At 45.3% G+C, this 22,181-nt stretch overlaps 1 protein-coding gene across 2 annotated transcripts in view; it reads left to right on the forward strand.

Annotated features, from left to right (window-relative positions):
- The window catches only part of LOC106572709 (fibronectin type III and SPRY domain containing 1-like), a 102,168-nt gene that overhangs the window by 17,417 nt on the left and 62,570 nt on the right, over window positions 1–22,181 (forward strand). For both annotated transcript variants that reach the window (XM_045694114.2, XM_014147118.3), the window contains 2 exons: window positions 14,584–14,679; window positions 14,916–15,047. In XM_045694114.2, the coding sequence (XP_045550070.1) occupies window positions 14,584–14,679; window positions 14,916–15,047 (228 nt within the window). The remainder of the gene's footprint in view (window positions 1–14,583; window positions 14,680–14,915; window positions 15,048–22,181) is intronic.

Below are 22,181 nucleotides of genomic sequence, written 5' to 3' on the forward strand. Positions count from 1 at the left end.
CTAATCATGTTGCTCAGTCGCTCGCTCACTCGCTCGGTCCCACCGGGAACTCTCACATGACATAACATACAGACACAAAATGGCCAAACATTTTGGCTGGAGATTACACTTCCCAAATGGCCCTCAATGACTAGCCTTCATCAGTAATTAACATGTAGTACACATTGGTATGTGTGTGGTTATCTTATACCGTCTATAGGCTGGACATGGACTGTGGACTGGGTCTATAGGCTAGACATGGACTGTGGACTGGGTCTATAGGCTGGACATGGACTGTGGACTGGGCCGGACTGTGGACTGGGTCTATAGGCTGGACATGGACTGTGGACTGGGTCTATAGGCTGAACATGGACTGTGGACTGGGTCTATAGGCTGAACATGGACTGTGGGCTGGGTCTATAGGCTGAACATGGACTGTGGGCTGGGTCTATAGGCTGAACATGGACTGTGGGCTGGGTCTATAGGCTGAACATGGACTGTGGGCTGGGTCTATAGGCTGAACATGGACTGTGGGCTGGGTCTATAGGCTGAACATGGACTGTGGACTGGGTCTATAGGCTGAACATGGACTGTGGGCTGGGTCTATAGGCTGAACATGGACTGTGGGCTGGGTCTATAGGCTGAACATGGACTGTGGGCTGGGTCTATAGGCTGAACATGGACTGTGGGCTGGGTCTATAGGCTGAACATGGACTGTGGGTTGGGCCAAATGAGATCAGGGCAGGACTCAGGCCACACCCCTTATTGTTGAGAAGCCTTATTGTACAGTGGATATCTGATGTTATTGTTGAGAAGCCTTATTGTACAGTGGATATCTGATATTGTTGTTGAGAAGCCTTATTGTACAGTGGATATCTGATATTATTGTTGAGAAGCCTTATTGTACAGTGGATATCAGATGTTGTTGTTGAGAAGCCTTATTCTACAGTGGATATCAGATGTTGTTGTTGAGAAGCCTTATTGTACAGTGGATATCTGATGATGTTGTTGAGAAGCCTTATTGTACAGTGGATATCTGATATTATTGTGGTTGGACATGATGGAAACGGACCTGAGTCAATGGGTTATTTTATATTATTCTGTTCTGTTTATTCTATTCTCCATTAACATGCATGATGCATTAACCATATTAGCTAACATGCTAGAATGTAATGAATATATATATATACATAATATAGCCCTAAAGGTTTATGTTTTTCAGAGAATTATGTTTCCTGACGCCCATAATATTATGATGCGTCACAATGACCACAATGAAATTCAAATGAACATTTTGATGGTGTTCATTTAGACCCCTAAGTTCTTTCAGGTAGGCAATATTGACAGTGTATAGTCGTGGCCAAAAGTTTTGAGAATGACACAAATATTAAATGAAATATTTCCACAAAGTTTGCTGCTTCAGTGTCTTTAGATATTTTTGTCAGATGTCACTATGGAATACTGAAGTATAATTACAAGCATTACAAGAATCAGCTTCCTAATTTCGCAACAAAGCCTCCTTCACTCATGCTGACAAACATACCCTCGTAAAACTGACTATCCTACCGATCCTTGACTTCGGCGATGTCATTTACAAAATAGCCTCCAACACTATACTCAGACTGCATCCAATTTGCTATCACAGTGCCATCCGTTTTGTCACCAAAGCCCCATATACTACCCACCACTGTGACCTGTATGCTCTCGTTGGTTGGTCCTCGCTACATATTCGTCGCCAAACCCACTGGCTCCAGGTCATCTATAATTCTTTGCTAGGTAAAGCCCCGCCTTATCTCAGCTCACTGGTCACCATAGCAGCACCCACCCGTAGCACGCGCTCCAGCAGGTATATCTCACTGGTCACCCCCAAAGCCAATTCCTAGTTTGGCTGTCTCTCCTTCGAGTTCTCTGCTGCCAATGACTGTTTCGAACTGCAAAAATCTCTGAAGCTGGAGACTCATATCTCCCTCACTAGCTTTAAGCACCAGCTGTCAGAGCAGCTCACAGATCACTGCACCTGTACATAGCCCATCTGTACGGTCGTGGCCAAAAGTTTTGAGAATGGCACAAATATTCATTTCCACAAAGTTTGCTGCTTCAGTGTCTTTAGATATTTTTGTCAGATGTTACTATAGAATACTGAAGTATAATTACAAGCATTTCATAAGTGTCAAAGGCTTTTATTGACAATTACATGAAGTTGATGCAAAGAGTCAATATTTGCAGTGTTGACCCTTCTTTTTCAAGACCTCTGCAATCCGCCCTGGCATGCTGTCAATTAACTTCTGGGCCACATCCTGACTGATGGCAGCCCATTCTTGCATAATCGATGCTTGGAGTTTGTCAGAATTTGTGGGTTTTTGTTTGTCCACCCGCCTCTTGAGGATTGACCACAAGTTCTCAATGGGATTAACGTCTGGGGAGTTTCCTGGCCATGGACCCAAAATATCGATGCTTTGTTCCCCGAGCCACTTAGTTATCACTTTTGCATTATGGCAAGGTGCTCCATCATGCTGGAAAAGGTATTGTTCGTCACCAAACTGCAAAATTGTGAGTGAGCCCACTCCCTTGGCTGAGAAGCAACCCCACTTTTGCATTATGGCAAGGTGCTCCATCATGCTGGAAAAGGCATTGTTCGTCACCAAACTGCAAAAATTGTGAGTGAGCCAACTCCCTTGGCTGAGAGGCAACCTCACACATGAATGGTCTCAGGATGCTTTACTGTTGGCATGACACAGGACTGATGGTAGCGCTCACCTTGTCTTCTCCGGACAAGCTTTTTTCCGGATGCCCCAAACAATCGGAAAGGGGATTCATCCTAGAAAATGACTTTACCCCATTCCTCAGCAGTCCAATCCCTGTACCTTTTGCAGAATATCAGTCTGTCCCTGATGTTTTTCCTGGAGAGAAGTGGCTTCTTTGCTGCCCTTCTTGACACCAGGCCATCCTCCAAAAGTCTTTGCCTCACTTTGTGTACAGATGCACTCACACCTGCCTGCTGCCATTTCTGAGCAAGCTCTGTACTGGTGGTGCCCCGATCCTGCAGCTGAATCAACTTTAGGAGACGGTCCTGGTGCTTGCTGGACTTTCTTGGGCGCCCTGAAGCCTTCCTCACAACAATTGAACCGCTCTCCTTGAAGTTCTTTATGATCCGATAAATGGTTGATTTAGGTGCAATCTTACTGGCAGCAACATCCTTGCCTGTGAAGCCCTTTTTGTGCAAAGCAATAATGACGGCACGTGTTTCCTTGCAGGTAACCATGGTTGACAGAGGAAGAACAATGATTCCAAGCACCACCCTCCTTTTGAAGCTTCCAGTCTGTTATTCGAACTCAATCAGCATGACAGAGTGATCTCCAGCCTTGTCCTCGTCAACACTCACACCTGTGTTAACGAGAGAATCACTGACATGATGTCAGCTGGTCCTTTTGTGGCAGGGCTGAAATGCAGCGGAAATGTTTTTGGGGGGATTCAGTTCATTTGCATGGCAAAGAGGGACTTTGCAATTAATTGCAATTCATCTGATCATTCGTCATAACATTCTGGAGTACATGCAAATTGCCATCATACAAACTGAGGCAGCAGACTTTGTGAAAATGTAATATTTGTGTCATTCTCAAAACTTTTGGCCACGACTGTACACTGATGCGATGACAGGTGTGGGGTCATAAAGAAGACAGAACCATAACTGGTGTCGTAGTCCTTCTTGTTTCCATGTGTTGACATGAACTCTGGAGCAGGTGATGGCAACTGTTCAGTAGATTTCAGTAGTGGAAGAGAGGACAGTAGCAGGAGATACTATGAGCTGAACATAACAGCCAGTGGAAGAGAGGACAGTAGCAGGAGACACTATGAGCTGAACATAACAGTCAGTGGAAGAGAGGACAGTAGCAGGAGACACTATGAGCTGAACATAACAGTCAGTGGAAGAGAGGACAGTAGCAGGAGACACTATGAGCTGAACATAACAGTCAGTGGAAGAGAGGACAGTAACAGGAGACACTATGAGCTGAACATAACAGTATGTTAGTGGAAGAGAGGACAGTAACAGGAGACACTATGAGCTGAACATAACAGTATGTCAGTGGAAGAGAGGACAGTAACAGGAGACACTATGAGCTGAACATAACAGTATGTCAGTGGAAGAGAGGACAGTAACAGGAGACACTATGAGCTGAACATAACAGTATGTCAGTGGAAGAGAGGACAGTAACAGGAGACACTATGAGCTGAACATAACAGTATGTCAGTGGAAGAGAGGACAGTAACAGGAGACACTATGAACTGAACATAACAGTATGTCAGTGGAAGAGAGGACAGTAACAGGAGACACTATGAGCTGAACATAACAGTATGTCAGTGGAAGAGAGGACAGTAACAGGAGACACTATGAGCTGAACATAACAGTATGTCAGTGGAAGAGAGGACAGTAACAGGAGACACTATGAGCTGAACATAACAGTCAGTGGAAGAGAGGACAGTAACAGGAGACACTATGAGCTGAACATAACAGTATGTCAGTGGAAGAGAGGACAGTAGCAGGAGACACTATGAGCTGAACATAACAGTATGTCAGTGGAAGAGAGGACAGTAACAGGAGACACTATGAGCTGAACATAACAGTATGACAGTGGAAGAGAGGACAGTAACAGGAGACACTATGAGCTGAACATAACAGTATGTCAGTGGAAGAGAGGACAGTAACAGGAGACACTATGAGCTGAACATAACAGTCAGTGGAAGAGAGGACAGTAACAGGGGACACTATGAGCTGAACATAACAGTATGTCAGTGGAAGAGAGGACAGTAACAGGAGACACTATGAGCTGAACATAACAGTCAGTGGAAGAGAGGACAGTAGCAGGAGACACTATGAGCTGAACATAACAGTCAGTGGAAGAGAGGACAGTAGCAGGAGACACTATGAGCTGAACATAACAGTATGTCAGTGGAAGAGAGGACAGTAACAGGAGACACTATGAGCTGAACATAACAGTCAGTGGAAGAGAGGACAGTAACAGGAGACACTATGAGCTGAACATAACAGTCAGTGGAAGAGAGGACAGTAACAGGAGACACTATGAGCTGAACATAACAGTATGTCAGTAGAAGAGAGGACAGTAACAGGAAACACTATGAGCTGAACATAACAGTCAGTGGAAGAGAGGACAGTAGCAGGAGACACTATGAGCTGAACATAACAGTATGTCAGTGGAAGAGAGGACAGTAACAGGAGACACTATGAGCTGAACATAACAGTATGTCAGTGGAAGAGAGGACAGTAACAGGAGACACTATGAGCTGAACATAACAGTATGTCAGTAGAAGAGAGGACAGTAACAGGAGACACTATGAGCTGAACATAACAGTATGTCAGTGGAAGAGAGGACAGTAGCAGGAGACACTATGAGCTGAACATAACAGTATGTCAGTGGAAGAGAGGACAGTAACAGGAGACACTATGAGCTGAACATAACAGTATGTCAGTGGAAGAGAGGACAGTAACAGGAGACACTATGAGCTGAACATAACAGTATGCCAGTGGAAGAGAGGACAGTAACAGGAGACACTATGAGCTGAACATAACAGTATGTCAGTGGAAGAGAGGACAGTAACAGGAGACACTATGAGCTGAACATAACAGTATGTCAGTGGAAGAGAGGACAGTAACAGGAGACACTATGAGCTGAACAGTATGTCAGTGGAAGAGAGGACAGTAACAGGAGACACTATGAGCTGAACATAACAGTATGTTAGTGGAAGAGAGGACAGTAGCAGGAGACACTATGAGCTGAACATAACAGTATGTCAGTGGAAGAGAGGACAGTAACAGGAGACACTATGAGCTGAACATAACAGTCAGTGGAAGAGAGGACAGTAACAGGAGACACTATGAGCTGAACATAACAGTATGTCAGTGGAAGAGAGGACAGTAGCAGGAGACACTATGAGCTGAACATAACAGTATGACAGTGGAAGAGAGGACAGTAGCAGGAGACACTATGAGCTGAACATAACAGTATGTCAGTGGAAGAGAGGACAGTAACAGGAGACACTGAGCTGAACATAACAGTATGTCAGTGGAAGAGAGGACAGTAACAGGGGACACTATGAGCTGAACATAACAGTATGTTAGTGGAAGAGAGGACAGTAACAGGGGACACTATGAGCTGAACATAACAGTCAGTGGAAGAGAGGACAGTAACAGGAGACACTATGAGCTGAACATAACAGTATGTCAGTGGAAGAGAGGACAGTAACAGGAGACACTATGAGCTGAACATAACAGTATGTCAGCGGAAGAGAGGACAGTAACAGGAGACACTATGAGCTGAACATAACAGTATGTCAGTGGAAGAGAGGACAGTAGCAGGAGACACTATGAGCTGAACATAACAGTCAGTGGAAGAGAGGACAGTAGCAGGAGACACTATGAGCTGAACATAACAGTATGTCAGTGGAAGAGAGGACAGTAACAGGAGATTGTACTATGAGTTCCCACTGTAACCAGTTCAATTGCAGTAATACCATTACTGATTTGTCTGTCATTCTGTTACCGATTTGGTATCAGAATTAAGACTTTTAATAAATAGAAATGTATATTAGTAAAAACACGAACTAATTGGTAGGTCTACCTTTACTTGTTACTTCTGTGAACTTTATCCTCCCTCCTGAGGGAGAGAAGTTAGAAAATATCTTAAAGGTATCTGGGTTTTTGGTAACAGGGGGTCGGGGGTCTTGAACACGATGGTGTTTTGATGTCGGGGGTCTTCAACACGATGGTGTTTTGATGTCGGGGGTCTTGAACACGATGGTGTTTTGATGTTGGGGGTCTTCAACACGATGGTGTTTTGATGTCGGGGTCTTCAACACGATGGTGTTTTGATGTCGGGGGTCTTCAACACGATGGTGTTTTGATGTCAGGGGTCTTGAACACGATGGTGTTTTGATGTCGGGGGTCTTGAACACGATGGTGTTTTGATGTCAGGGGTCTTCAACACGATGGTGTTTTGATGTCGGGGGTCTTGAACACGATGGTGTTTTGATGTCGGGGGTCTTCAACACGATGGTGTTTTGATGTCGGGGGTCTTGAACACGATGGTGTTTTGATGTCGGGGGTCTTCAACACGATGGTGTTTTGATGTCGGGGGTCTTCAACACGATGGTGTTTTGATGTCAGGGGTCTTGAACACGATGGTGTTTTGATGTCGGGGGTCTTCAACACGATGGTGTTTTGATGTCGGGGGTCTTCAACACGATGGTGTTTTGATGTCAGGGGTCTTGAACACGATGGTGTTTTGATGTCGGGGGTCTTCAACACGATGGTGTTTTGATGTCGGGCGTCTTCAACACGATGGTGTTTTGATGTCAGGGGTCTTGAACACGATGGTGTTTTGATGTCGGGGGTCTTCAACACGATGGTGTTTTGATGTCGGGCGTCTTCAACACGATGGTGTTTTGATGTCGGGGGTCTTGAACACGATGGTGTTTTGATGTCAGGGGTCTTGAACACGATGGTGTTTTGATGTCGGGGGTCTTCAACACGATGATGTTTTGATGTCGGGGGTCTTGAACACGATGGTGTTTTGATGTCGGGGGTCTTGAACACGATGGTGTTTTGATGTCGGGGGTCTTCAACACGATGGTGTTTTGATGTCGGGGGTCTTGAACACGATGGTGTTTTGATGTATTTTCTGGTGATGTTTGGATTTCTAAGACTCCTTTTCCTTCTGTTTAACCAGAAATCTAAGACCATTATTTATGTCTACTTTTTAAGATGCAAAATGGTTGAACAAATATCTCTACGCCTTAATCCCCCCCCCTCCCCCCAAAAAATTAATAAACTCGTGGCGTTCATTTGACACCCAATTTGATTTGCTCCTATGAACATCACAAGCTGGTGCTCATGGGTCCTTTTCCATGAACGTGACCCCAGTGCACTACATCAAGAATAAGGTTCCCAGGCACTGCGTTGCTGCCAGATACCCAGCCACATAGAGACAGTACAAAGACCATGTTTCATTCCATAGGCAGTCCGAGTAGAGAGTAGAGCATTTGTAAAGTTTCAGCATGACTTGTTATGTAGGCCGTTCACAACCAGCCTTTAGGGTGATTTCATTATAATGTGGGTTACTGAATATGACTCAATTTTTATAGAAACACAGAAAAATTAGGGCAAATTTATACAAATCATGTGTAGCCTGGACTACGTGTGGCCATAGTTCAACAGCAGCCATGTCAGCTCTCTACACACAGCACCAGGAATAGCTTTAAACAGGAATAGATTTAAACAGGAATAGATTTAAACAGGAATAGCTTTAAACAGGAATAGCTTTAAACAGGAATAGATTTAAACAGGAATAGCTTTAAACAGGAATAGCTTTAAACAGGAATAGATTTAAACAGGAATAGATTTAAACAGGAATAGCTTTAAACAGGAATAGATTTAAACAGGAATAGATTTAAACAGGAATAGATTTAAACAGGAATAGATTTAAACAGGAATAGCTTTAAATGACTAGTGGAACTGCAGGTGCTGATCCTGAATCTGTCACTGGCAGCCGGTCCAGAAACGCTGCCGATGAAGCCTTGAGGTTCCCTGGCTGGGTGGCTGGAGGTTCCCTGGCTGGGTGGCTGGAGGTTCCCTGGCTGGGTGGCTGGAGGTTCCCTGGCTGGAGGTGCCCTGGCTGGGTGGCTGGAGGTGCCCTGGCTGGGTGGCTGGAGGTGCCCTGTCTGGGTGGCTGGAGGTTCCCTGGCTGGGTGGCTGGAGGTTCCCTGGCTGGGTGGCTGGAGGTTCCCTGGCTGGAGGTTCCCTGGCTGGAGGTGCCCTTGCTGGGTGGCTGGAGGTGCCCTGTCTGGGTGGCTGGAGGTGCCCTGGCTGGGCGGCCGGAGGTGCCCTGGCTGGGCGACCGGAGGTGCCCTGGCTGGGCGACCGGAGGTGCCCTGGCTGGGCGACCGGAGGTGCCCTGGCTGGGCGACTGGAGGTGCCCTGGCTGGGCGACTGGAGGTGCCCTGGCTGTGTGGCTGGAGGTGCCCTGGCTGGAGGTGCCCTGGCTGTGTGGCTGGAGGTGCCCTGGCTGGAGGTTCCCTGGCTGGGTGGCTGGAGGTGCCCTGGCTGGGTGGCTGGAGGTTCCCTGGCTGGGTGGCTGGAGGTTCCCTGGCTGGGTGGCTGGAGGTTCCCTGGCTGGAGGTTCCCTGGCTGGAGGTGCCCTGGCTGGGTGGCTGGAGGTGCCCTGGCTGGGGGGCCGGAGGTGCCCTGGCTGGGCGACTGGAGGTGCCCTGGCTGGGCGACAGGAGGTGCCCTGGCTGTGTGGCTGGAGGTGCCCTGGCTGGGCGACTGGAGGTGCCCTGGCTGGAGGTGCCCTGGCTGGAGGTGCCCTGGCTGGAGGTTCCCTGGCTGGAGGTGCCCTGGCTGGAGGTGCCCTGGCTGTGTGGCTGGAGGTGCCCTGGCTGGAGGTGCCCTGGCTGGAGGTGCCCTGGCTGGGTGGCTGGAGGTGCCCTGGCTGGGTGGCTGGAGGTGCCCTGGCTGGGCGACTGGAGGTGCCCTGGCTGGGTGGCTGGAGGTGCCTGGCTGGAGGTGCCCTGGCTGGGTGGCCGGAGGTGCCCTGGCTGGGCGACTGGAGGTGCCCTGGCTGGGCGACTGGAGGTGCCCTGGCTGGGCGACTGGAGGTGCCCTGGCTGTGTGGCTGGAGGTGCCCTGGCTGGAGGTGCCCTGGCTGGGTGGCTGGAGGTGCCCTGGCTAGGTGCCATGGTAGAGATTGTCTCTGTCTCACACTGTAAATCTGTATGGACAAAACAAGGTCCAGACCTAGGTCTTATACTTGCTAGTATACTACCTGATAATAAGTTACTAGTTGTCTTTTGCATCACACTAGTCTGACAAACTTATTGTAAGCCTGATGTGTGGATTCTGACTGTCTGACAATTCTGATGATACCATTTCTCCCTATGCCTGAAGCAGGGCAGGAGTCATATGGTAGGAACCAAGAGGAAGGAAGGAAGGAAGGAAGGAAGGAAGGAAGGAAGGAAGGAAGGAAGGAAGGAAGGAAGGAAGGAAGGAAGGAAGGAAGGAAGGAAGGAAGGAAGGAAGGAAGGAAGGAAGGAAGGAAGGAAGGAAGGAAGGACGGTCGGTCGGTCGGTCGGTCGGTCGGTCGGGGAACTGAACATAGAGGGAGCTTATAATAGGGTTAGGGTTAGGAGCTTATAATAGGGTTAGGGTTAGGAGCTTATAATAGGGTTAGGGTTAGGAGCTTATAATAGGGTTAGGGTTAGGAGCTTATAATAGGGTTAGGGTTAGGAGCTTATAATAGGGTTAGGGTTAGGAGCTTATAATAGGGTTAGGGTTAGGAGCTTATAATAGGGTTAGGGTTAGGAGCTTATAATAGGGTTAGGGTTAGGAGCTTATAATAGGGTTAGGGTTAGGAGCTTATAATAGGGTTAGGGTTAGGAGCTTATAATAGGGTTAGGGTTAGGAGCTTATAATAGGGTTAGGGTTAGGAGCTTATAATAGGGTTAGGGTTAGGAGCTTATAATAGGGTTAGGGTTAGGAGCTTATAATAGGGTTAGGGTTAGGAGCTTATAATAGGGTTAGGGTTAGGAGCTTATAATAGGGTTAGGGTTAGGAGCTTATAATAGGGTTAGGGTTAGGAGCTTATAATAGGGTTAGGGTTAGGAGCTTATAATAGGGTTAGGGTTAGGAGCTTATAATAGGGTTAGGGTTAGGAGCTTATAATAGGGTTAGGGTTAGGAGCTTATAATAGGGTTAGGGTTAGGAGCTTATAATAGGGTTAGGGTTAGGAGCTTATAATAGGGTTAGGGTTAGGAGCTTATAATAGGGTTAGGGTTAGGAGCTTATAATAGGGTTAGGGTTAGGAGCTTATAATAGGGTTAGGGTTAGGAGCTTATAATAGGGTTAGGGTTAGGAGCTTATAATAGGGTTAGGGTTAGGAGCTTATAATAGGGTTAGGGTTAGGAGCTTATAATAGGGTTAGGGTTAGGAGCTTATAATAGGGTTAGGGTTAGGAGCTTATAATAGGGTTAGGGTTAGGAGCTTATAATAGGGTTAGGGTTAGGAGCTTATAATAGGGTTAGGGTTAGGAGCTTATAATAGGGTTAGGGTTAGGAGCTTATAATAGGGTTAGGGTTAGGAGCTTATAATAGGGTTAGGGTTAGGAGCTTATAATAGGGTTAGGGTTAGGAGCTTATAATAGGGTTAGGGTTAGGAGCTTATAATAGGGTTAGGGTTAGGAGCTTATAATAGGGTTAGGGTTAGGAGCTTATAATAGGGTTAGGGTTAGGAGCTTATAATAGGGTTAGGGTTAGGAGCTTATAATAGGGTTAGGGTTAGGAGCTTATAATAGGGTTAGGGTTAGGAGCTTATAATAGGGTTAGGGTTAGGAGCTTATAATAGGGTTAGGGTTAGGAGCTTATAATAGGGTTAGGGTTAGGAGCTTATAATAGGGTTAGGGTTAGGAGCTTATAATAGGGTTAGGGTTAGGAGCTTATAATAGGGTTAGGGTTAGGAGCTTATAATAGGGTTAGGGTTAGGAGCTTATAATAGGGTTAGGGTTAGGAGCTTATAATAGGGTTAGGGTTAGGAGCTTATAATAGGGTTAGGGTTAGGAGCTTATAATAGGGTTAGGGTTAGGAGCTTATAATAGGGTTAGGGTTAGGAGCTTATAATAGGGTTAGGGTTAGGAGCTTATAATAGGGTTAGGGTTAGGAGCTTATAATAGGGTTAGGGTTAGGAGCTTATAATAGGGTTAGGGTTAGGAGCTTATAATAGGGTTAGGGTTAGGAGCTTATAATAGGGTTAGGGTTAGGAGCTTATAATAGGGTTAGGGTTAGGAGCTTATAATAGGGTTAGGGTTAGGAGCTTATAATAGGGTTAGGGTTAGGAGCTTATAATAGGGTTAGGGTTAGGAGCTTATAATAGGGTTAGGGTTAGGAGCTTATAATAGGGTTAGGGTTAGGAGCTTATAATAGGGTTAGGGTTAGGAGCTTATAATAGGGTTAGGGTTAGGAGCTTATAATAGGGTTAGGGTTAGGAGCTTATAATAGGGTTAGGGTTAGGAGCTTATAATAGGGTTAGGGTTAGGAGCTTATAATAGGGTTAGGGTTAGGAGCTTATAATAGGGTTAGGGTTAGGAGCTTATAATAGGGTTAGGGTTAGGAGCTTATAATAGGGTTAGGGTTAGGAGCTTATAATAGGGTTAGGGTTAGGAGCTTATAATAGGGTTAGGGTTAGGAGCTTATAATAGGGTTAGGGTTAGGAGCTTATAATAGGGTTAGGGTTAGGAGCTTATAATAGGGTTAGGGTTAGGAGCTTATAATAGGGTTAGGGTTAGGAGCTTATAATAGGGTTAGGGTTAGGAGCTTATAATAGGGTTAGGGTTAGGAGCTTATAATAGGGTTAGGGTTAGGAGCTTATAATAGGGTTAGGGTTAGGAGCTTATAATAGGGTTAGGGTTAGGAGCTTATAATAGGGTTAGGGTTAGGAGCTTATAATAGGGTTAGGGTTAGGAGCTTATAATAGGGTTAGGGTTAGGAGCTTATAATAGGGTTAGGGTTAGGAGCTTATAATAGGGTTAGGGTTAGGAGCTTATAATAGGGTTAGGGTTAGGAGCTTATAATAGGGTTAGGGTTAGGAGCTTATAATAGGGTTAGGGTTAGGAGCTTATAATAGGGTTAGGGTTAGGAGCTTATAATAGGGTTAGGGTTAGGAGCTTATAATAGGGTTAGGGTTAGGAGCTTATAATAGGGTTAGGGTTAGGAGCTTATAATAGGGTTAGGGTTAGGAGCTTATAATAGGGTTAGGGTTAGGAGCTTATAATAGGGTTAGGGTTAGGAGCTTATAATAGGGTTAGGGTTAGGAGCTTATAATAGGGTTAGGGTTAGGAGCTTATAATAGGGTTAGGGTTAGGAGCTTATAATAGGGTTAGGGTTAGGAGCTTATAATAGGGTTAGGGTTAGGAGCTTATAATAGGGTTAGGGTTAGGAGCTTATAATAGGGTTAGGGTTAGGAGCTTATAATAGGGTTAGGGTTAGGAGCTTATAATAGGGTTAGGGTTAGGAGCTTATAATAGGGTTAGGGTTAGGAGCTTATAATAGGGTTAGGGTTAGGAGCTTATAATAGGGTTAGGGTTAGGAGCTTATAATAGGGTTAGGGTTAGGAGCTTATAATAGGGTTAGGGTTAGGAGCTTATAATAGGGTTAGGGTTAGGAGCTTATAATAGGGTTAGGGTTAGGAGCTTATAATAGGGTTAGGGTTAGGAGCTTATAATAGGGTTAGGGTTAGGAGCTTATAATAGGGTTAGGGTTAGGAGCTTATAATAGGGTTAGGGTTAGGAGCTTATAATAGGGTTAGGGTTAGGAGCTTATAATAGGGTTAGGGTTAGGAGCTTATAATAGGGTTAGGGTTAGGAGCTTATAATAGGGTTAGGGTTAGGAGCTTATAATAGGGTTAGGGTTAGGAGCTTATAATAGGGTTAGGGTTAGGAGCTTATAATAGGGTTAGGGTTAGGAGCTTATAATAGGGTTAGGGTTAGGAGCTTATAATAGGGTTAGGGTTAGGAGCTTATAATAGGGTTAGGGTTAGGAGCTTATAATAGGGTTAGGGTTAGGAGCTTATAATAGGGTTAGGGTTAGGAGCTTATAATAGGGTTAGGGTTAGGAGCTTATAATAGGGTTAGGGTTAGGAGCTTATAATAGGGTTAGGGTTAGGAGCTTATAATAGGGTTAGGGTTAGGAGCTTATAATAGGGTTAGGGTTAGGAGCTTATAATAGGGTTAGGGTTAGGAGCTTATAATAGGGTTAGGGTTAGGAGCTTATAATAGGGTTAGGGTTAGGAGCTTATAATAGGGTTAGGGTTAGGAGCTTATAATAGGGTTAGGGTTAGGAGCTTATAATAGGGTTAGGGTTAGGAGCTTATAATAGGGTTAGGGTTAGGAGCTTATAATAGGGTTAGGGTTAGGAGCTTATAATAGGGTTAGGGTTAGGAGCTTATAATAGGGTTAGGGTTAGGAGCTTATAATTGGTCATGAGTGAACTTCTAACACGGAAACAAACCTGACAAGCTATTTGAACATGTGATTGATCTGAAATACAATAGTAGGCTAATGTATTGGTGGATTGATGGATTTATATATTGATGGATTAATGGATTGATGGATTAATGGTTTGGTGGATTAATGGATTAATGGATTGATGGATTGATATATTGATGGATTAATGGATTGATGGATTAATGGTTTGATGGATTAATGGATTAATGGATTGATGGATTGATATATTGATGGATTAATGGATTAATGGATTGATGGATTAATGGTTTGATGGATTAATGGATTGATGGATTGGTGGATTGATATATTGATGGATTGATGGATTGGTGGATTGATATATTGATGGATTGATATATTGATGTATTGATGGATTGGTGGATTGGTGGATTGATGTATTGATATATTGACGGATTGATGGATTGATGTATTGATGTATTGATGGATTGGTGGATTGATATATTGATGTATTGATGTATTGATGGATTGATGGATTGATGGATTGCAAACACTTTAACGTATGCATAATGTGTCTGTCTTTCAGGAGGCACTACAAAGGATAATAACCACATTGGCCAATAAAAATGAGGAGCTCCATAACTTCATGGAAACACTTAGTCACTGTCTGGCTGGTGTCCAGGTAAGACAAATAATAACGCTCAACATTTATGTAATTACATTAAACATAACAGAAAGCAGTATTAACCTTGAAATCACCATTTTGCACAGTAACTTCCATTTGCCAAATATGCCATTATTAAATCAATCAATCAAATTAAATATGAATCAAATATGAAATGTTAATTAATGTATAGACTAGTGACGCTGAGATTGATTCTGGATGGGGAGATTAATCAATAAGTGTGATTGTGACAGGTGAACTCCACACAAGCAGTGTCAGACCTGGAGGAGGAGTTTGACACGTTGTTCACCGTCCTGGTTGAGATGAAGGAGAGCATGATCAGCACCATCAAACAGGAAGCGGCCAAGAAGACACAGGAAATACAGGTACCTGACCCCTGACCCCCTGACCCCTGACCCCCTGACCCCTAACCCCTGACCCCTAACCCCCTAACCCCTGACCCCCTAACCCCTGACCCCCTAACCCCCTGACCCCTAACCCCTGACCCCCTGACCCCTAACCCCTGACCCCTAACCCCCTAACCCCTGACCCCCTAACCCCTGACCCCTAACCCCTGACCCCCTAACCCCTGACCCCCTGACCCCTAAACCCTGACCCCTAACCCCTGACCCCCTAACCCCTGACCCCCTGACCCCTAACCCCTGACCCCCTAACCCCCTAACCCCTAACCCCCTGACCCCTAACCCCTGACCCCCTAACCCCCTAACCCCTGACCCAACACCATCAAACAGGAAGGGGCCAGAATGCTCACGAGCTACAGGTACCTGACCCCTAACCCCCTAACCCCTGACCCTAAACCCAACCTTAACCTTAACCCAACACACAGGAATAGGTCTGTAAATCTTAGGAGCTACAGGGATCAATAGACTGTATCATATCTCTGTGACATACTACAGGCTGAGAGGATTTGTATCATATCTCTGTAACATACTACAGGCTGAGAGGATTTGTATCATATCTCTGTAACATACTACAGGCTGAGAGGATTTGTATCATATCTCTGTAACATACTACAGGCTGAGAGGATTTGTATCATATCTCTGTAACATACTACAGGCTGAGAGGATTTGTATCATATCTCTGTGACATACTACAGGCTGAGAGGATTTGTATCATATCTCTGTGACATACTACAGGCTGAGAGGATTTGTATCATATCTCTGTGACATACTACAGGCTGAGAGGATTTGTATCATATCTCTGTGACATACTACAGGCTGAGAGGATTTGTATCATATCTCTGTAACATACTACAGGCTGAGAGGATTTGTATCATATCTCTGTGACATACTACAGGCTGAGAGGATTTGTATCATATCTCTGTAACATACTACAGGCTGAGAGGATTTGTATCATATCTCTGTGACATACTACAGGCTGAGAGGATTTGTATCATATCTCTGTAACATACTACAGGCTGAGAGGATTTGTATCATATCTCTGTGACATACTACAGGCTGAGAGGATTTGTATCATATCTCTGTAACATACTACAGGCTGAGAGGATTTGTATCATATCTCTGTGACATACTACAGGCTGAGAGGATTTGTATCATATCCCTGTAACATACTACAGGCTGAGAGGATTTGTATCATATCCCTGTGACATACTACAGGCTGAGAGGATTTGTATCATATCTCTGTGACATACTACAGGCTGAGAGGATTTGTATCATATCTCTGTAACATACTACAGGCTGAGAGGATTTGTATCATATCTCTGTAACATACTACAGGCTGAGAGGATTTGTATCATATCTCTGTGACATACTACAGGCTGAGAGGATTTGTATCATATCTCTGTGACATACTACAGGCTGAGAGGTTTGTATCATATCTCTGTGACATACTACAGGCTGAGATGATTTGTATCATATCCCTGTAACATACTACAGGCTGAGAGGATTTGTATCATATCTCTGTGACATACTACAGGCTGAGAGGATTTGTATCATATCTCTGTGACATACTACAGGCTGAGAGGATTTGTATCATATCTCTGTGACATACTACAGGCTGAGAGGATTTGTATCATATCTCTGTGACATACTACAGGCTGAGAGGATTTGTATCATATCTCTGTGACATACTACAGGCTGAGAGGATTTGTATCATATCTCTGTAACATACTACAGGCGGAGAGGATTTGTATCATATCTCTGTGACATACTACAGGCTGAGAGGATTTGTATCATATCTCTGTGACATACTACAGGCTGAGAGGATTTGTATCATATCTCTGTGACACACTACAGGCTGAGAGGATTTGTATCATATCTCTGTAACATACTACAGGCTGAGAGGATTTGTATCATATCTCTGTAACATACTACAGGCTGAGAGGATTTGTATCATATCTCTGTGACATACTACAGGCTGAGAGGATTTGTATCATATCTCTGTGACATACTACAGGCTGAGAGGATTTGTATCATATCTCTGTGACATACTACAGGCTGAGAGGTTTGTATCATATCTCTGTGACATACTACAGGCTGAGATGATTTGTATCATATCCCTGTAACATACTACAGGCTGAGAGGATTTGTATCATATCTCTGTGACATACTACAGGCTGAGAGGATTTGTATCATATCTCTGTAACATACTACAGGCTGAGAGGATTTGTATCATATCTCTGTAACATACTACAGGCTGAGAGGATTTGTATCATATCTCTGTAACATACTACAGGCTGAGAGGATTTGTATCATATCTCTGTAACATACTACAGGCTGAGAGGATTTGTATCATATCTCTAACATACTACAGGCTGAGAGGATTTGTATCATATCTCTGTGACATACTACAGGCTGAGAGGATTTGTATCATATCTCTGTAACATACTACAGGCTGAGAGGATTTGTATCATATCTCTAACATACTACAGGCTGAGAGGATTTGTATCATATCTCTGTAACATACTACAGGCTGAGAGGATTTGTATCATATCTCTGTAACATACTACAGGCTGAGAGGATTTGTATCATATCTCTGTAACATACTACAGGCTGAGAGGATTTGTATCATATCTCTGTGACATACTACAGGCTGAGAGGATTTGTATCATATCTCTAACATACTACAGGCTGAGAGGATTTGTATCATATCTCTGTGACATACTACAGGCTGAGAGGATTTGTATCATATCTCTGTAACATACTACAGGCTGAGAGGATTTGTATCATATCTCTAACATACTACAGGCTGAGAGGATTTGTATCATATCTCTGTAACATACTACAGGCTGAGAGGATTTGTATCATATCTCTGTAACATACTACAGGCTGAGAGGATTTGTATCATATCTCTGTAACATACTACAGGCTGAGAGGATTTGTATCATATCTCTGTGACATACTACAGTCTGAGAGGATTTGTATCATATCTCTGTGACATACTACAGGCTGAGAGGATTTGTATCATATCTCTGTAACATACTACAGGCTGAGAGGATTTGTATCATATCTCTGTGACACACTACAGGCTGAGAGGATTTGTATCATATCTCTGTGACATACTACAGGCTGAGAGGATTTGTATCATATCTCTGTAACATACTACAGGCTGAGAGGATTTGTATCATATCTCTGTGACATACTACAGGCTGAGAGGATTTGTATCATATCTCTGTAACATACTACAGGCTGAGAGGATTTGTATCATATCTCTGTAACATACTACAGGCTGAGAGGATTTGTATCATATCTCTGTAACATACTACAGGCTGAGAGGATTTGTATCATATCTCTGTGACATACTACAGGCTGAGAGGATTTGTATCATATCTCTGTAACATACTACAGGCTGAGAGGATTTGTATCATATCTCTGTGACACACTACAGGCTGAGAGGATTTGTCTCTTGTGTACAGTAGTGAATGCAATGCCTGGGAGGCTCCTGTGATGTGTATATCTGGCATCAGCCCTGGTGTGTGTGTGTATCTGGCATCAGCCCTGGTGTGTGTGTGCACCTGGCATCAGCCCTGGTGTGTGTGTGCATCTGGCATCAGCCCTGGTGTGTGTGTGTATCTGGCATCAGCCCTGGTGTGTGTGTGTGTATCTGGCATCAGCCCTGGTGTGTGTGTGTATCTGGCATCAGCCCTGGTGTGGGTGTATCTGGCATCAGCCCTGGTGTGTGTATATCTGGCATCATCCCTGGTGTGTGTGTGTGTATCTGGCATCAGCCCTGGTGTGTGTGTGTGTGTATCTGGCATCAGCCCTGGTGTGTGTGTATCTGGCATCAGCCCTGGTGTGTGTGTATCTGGCATCAGCCCTGGTGTGTGTGTATCTGGCATCAGCCCTGGTGTGTGTGTATCTGGCATCAGCCCTGGTGTGTATCTGGCATCAGCCCTGGTGTGTATCTGGCATCAGCCCTGGTGTATCTGGCATCAGCCCTGGTGTATCTGGCATCAGCCCTGGTGTGTGTGTATCTGCGTGTGTTTGTCCTGTGAGTTATGGGTGTTGATCTTGCTTGGCTTTATTTATTCTGGCTCACAGATAAAACTGAAGAAATTCAGAATTGACTAAGAATCCATAACACATCATACGTGACAGAATAGAATAGAGAACACTTGAAACATTACAGGGCATTTTTCATTCTGATTGTTAAAAACATTTTTTTACCCAAAAAATCATCTTCCATCATGTTGTTGTAGAGTCTTTATACACCCCTCTCACCCCTCTCACCCCTCTCTCACCCCTCTCAGACCCCTCTCACCCCTCTCTCACCCCTCTCACCCCTCTCACCCCTCTCAGACCCCTCTCACCCCTCTCTCACCCCTCTCACCCCTCAGACCCCTCTCACCCCTCTCACCCCCCTCTCACCCCTCTCACCCCTCTCACCCCTCTCAGACCCCTCTCACCCCTCTCTCACCCCTCTCACCTCTCTCACCCCTCTCAGACCCCTCTCACCCCTCTCAGACCCCTCTCACCCCTCTCAGACCTCTCACCCCTCTCAGACCCCTCTCACCCCTCTCAGACCCCTCTCACCCCTCTCTCACCCCTCTCACCCCTCTCACCCCTCTCACCCCTCTCACCCCTCAGACCCCTCTCACCCCTCTCACCCCCCTCTCACCCCTCTCAGACCCCTCTCACCCCTCTCAGACCCCTCTCACCCCTCTCACCCCTCTCACCCCTCTCAGACCCCTCTCACCCCTCTCTCAGACCTCTCACCCCTCTCACCCCTCTCTCAGACCTCTCACCCCTCTCTCAGACCTCTCTCAGACAGCCTGGGGTGTGTGTGTGTGTGTGTGTGATGTCATCGTGCTGCTATGGCAGTTCTCTGGCCAACTCTCTAAGTCCATTGAGCAGGAACAAAAAGTGTCTGAAATTACCCCCAGATATGAGATTACCCATTGTCCCTCTTTGTAGGGTGAGCGCTGCCTGGTTTTCTGTTTCCCGTTACATCAAGCTCACTTCACACACAGTATCAACTGGCAAACTCATGGCTCATCGTGTGACTCAGGAAAACATATTTTTTCATCAGTTAAATGAATAACATACACCTGTTTTGGTTTCATTTATTCTAAGTTGTTAAATGAGTGTCAGTGGCACCGACTCTTTTGAATGACTAAACCCATAGCATGACGACCATGTTGTTCATGATTACTTTACGTTCAACACTCCCAAGAGCTAGACTTTGCCAGCATTCACCATTATTATGAGTTTGTCTGTCAGCTGACGAACCAAAATGTTATTGTGTCACTGTGAGCTCGTCTAGCCTTTACCAACCAAGAAGGTGTTCTGTTACGTTCCCCCCCCCCGCTCTGGTCCTCTCTCCTTGGGGGTAATCATTACCTTTTCCCCCCCGCTCTGGTCCTCTCTCCTTGGGGGTAATCATTACCTTTTCCACCCGCTCTGGTCCTCTCTCCTTGGGGGTAATCATTACCTTTTCCCCCCGCTCTGGTCCTCTCTCCTTGGGGTAATCATTACCTTTTCCACCCGCTCTGGTCCTCTCTCCTTGGGGTAATCATTACCTTTTCCCCCCGCTCTGGTCCTCTCTCCTTGGGGTAATCATTACCTTTTCCCCCCGCTCTGGTCCTCTCTCCTTGGGGGTAATCATTACCTTTTCCCCCCGTACTGGTCCTCTCTCCTTGGGGGTAATCATTACCTTTTCCCCCCGCTCTGGTCCTCTCTCCTTGGGGTAATCATTACCTTTTCCCCCCGCTCTGGTCCTCTCTCCTTGGGGTAATCATTACCTTTTCCCCCCGCTCTGGTCCTCTCTCCTTGGGGGTAATCAATACCTTTTCCCCCCGCTCTGGTCCTCTCTCCTTGGGGGTAATCAATACCTTTTCCCCCCGCTCTGGTCCTCTCTCCTTGGGGGTAATCATTACCTTCCCCCCCCCGCTCTGGTCCTCTCTCCTTGGGGGTAATCATTACCTTTTCCCCCCGCTCTGGTCCTCTCTCCTTGGGGTAATCATTACCTTTTCCCCCCGCTCTGGTCCTCTCTCCTTGGGGGTAATCATTACCTTTTCCCCCCGCTCTGGTCCTCTCTCCTTGGGGGTAATCATTACCTTTTCCACCCGCTCTGGTCCTCTCTCCTTGGGGGTAATCATTACCTTTTCCCCCCGCTCTGGTCCTCTCTCCTTGGGGGTAATCATTACCTTTTCCCCCCCGCTCTGGTCCTCTCTCCTTGGGGGTAATCATTACCTTCCCCCCCGCTCTGGTCCTCTCTCCTTGGGGGTAATCATTACCTTTTCCACCCGCTCTGGTCCTCTCTCCTTGGGGGTAATCATTACCTTTTCCCCCCGCTCTGGTCCTCTCTCCTTGGGGGTAATCATTACCTTCCCCCCCGCTCTGGTCCTCTCTCCTTGGGGTCCCAGGAACCTGAGAGGAGGCTTAGTAATAGCAGCTGATGGTCTTTCTGTTAGCTGACCATGAGAAGACCTGTTGGATAACTCTGTCCTGTAGGAAGGACTGTTCTGACAAACTGTTCAGCATTAGGTTCAGTCCCAAATGGGATTATATAATGTAGTGTACCCTATTCCCTATATACTGTAGTGTACCCTATTCCCTATATACTGTAGTGTACCCTATTCCCTATATACTGTAGTGTACCCTATTCCCTATATACTGTAGTGTACCCTATTCCCTATATAATGTAGTGTACCCTATTCCCTATACACTGTCATATATACTGTAGTGTACCCTATTCCCTATATACTGTAGTGTACCCTATTCCCTATATACTGTAGTGTACCCTATTCCCTATATACTGTAGTGTACCCTATTCCCTATATACTGTAGTGTACCCTATTCCCTATATACTGTCCTATATACTGTAGTGTACCCTATTCCCTATATACTGTAGTGTACCCTATTCCCTATATACTGTAGTGTACCCTATTCCCTATATACTGTAGTGTACCCTATTCCCTATATAATGTAGTGTACCCTATTCCCTATATACTGTCCTATATACTGTAGTGTACCCTATTCCCTATATACTGTAGTGTACCCTATTCCCTATATACTGTCCTATATACTGTAGTGTACCCT

Source organism: Salmo salar, chromosome 01, assembly GCF_965601325.2.
Source record: "Salmo salar chromosome 01, fSalSal1, whole genome shotgun sequence".
Taxonomy (NCBI): Eukaryota; Metazoa; Chordata; class Actinopteri; order Salmoniformes; family Salmonidae; genus Salmo; species Salmo salar.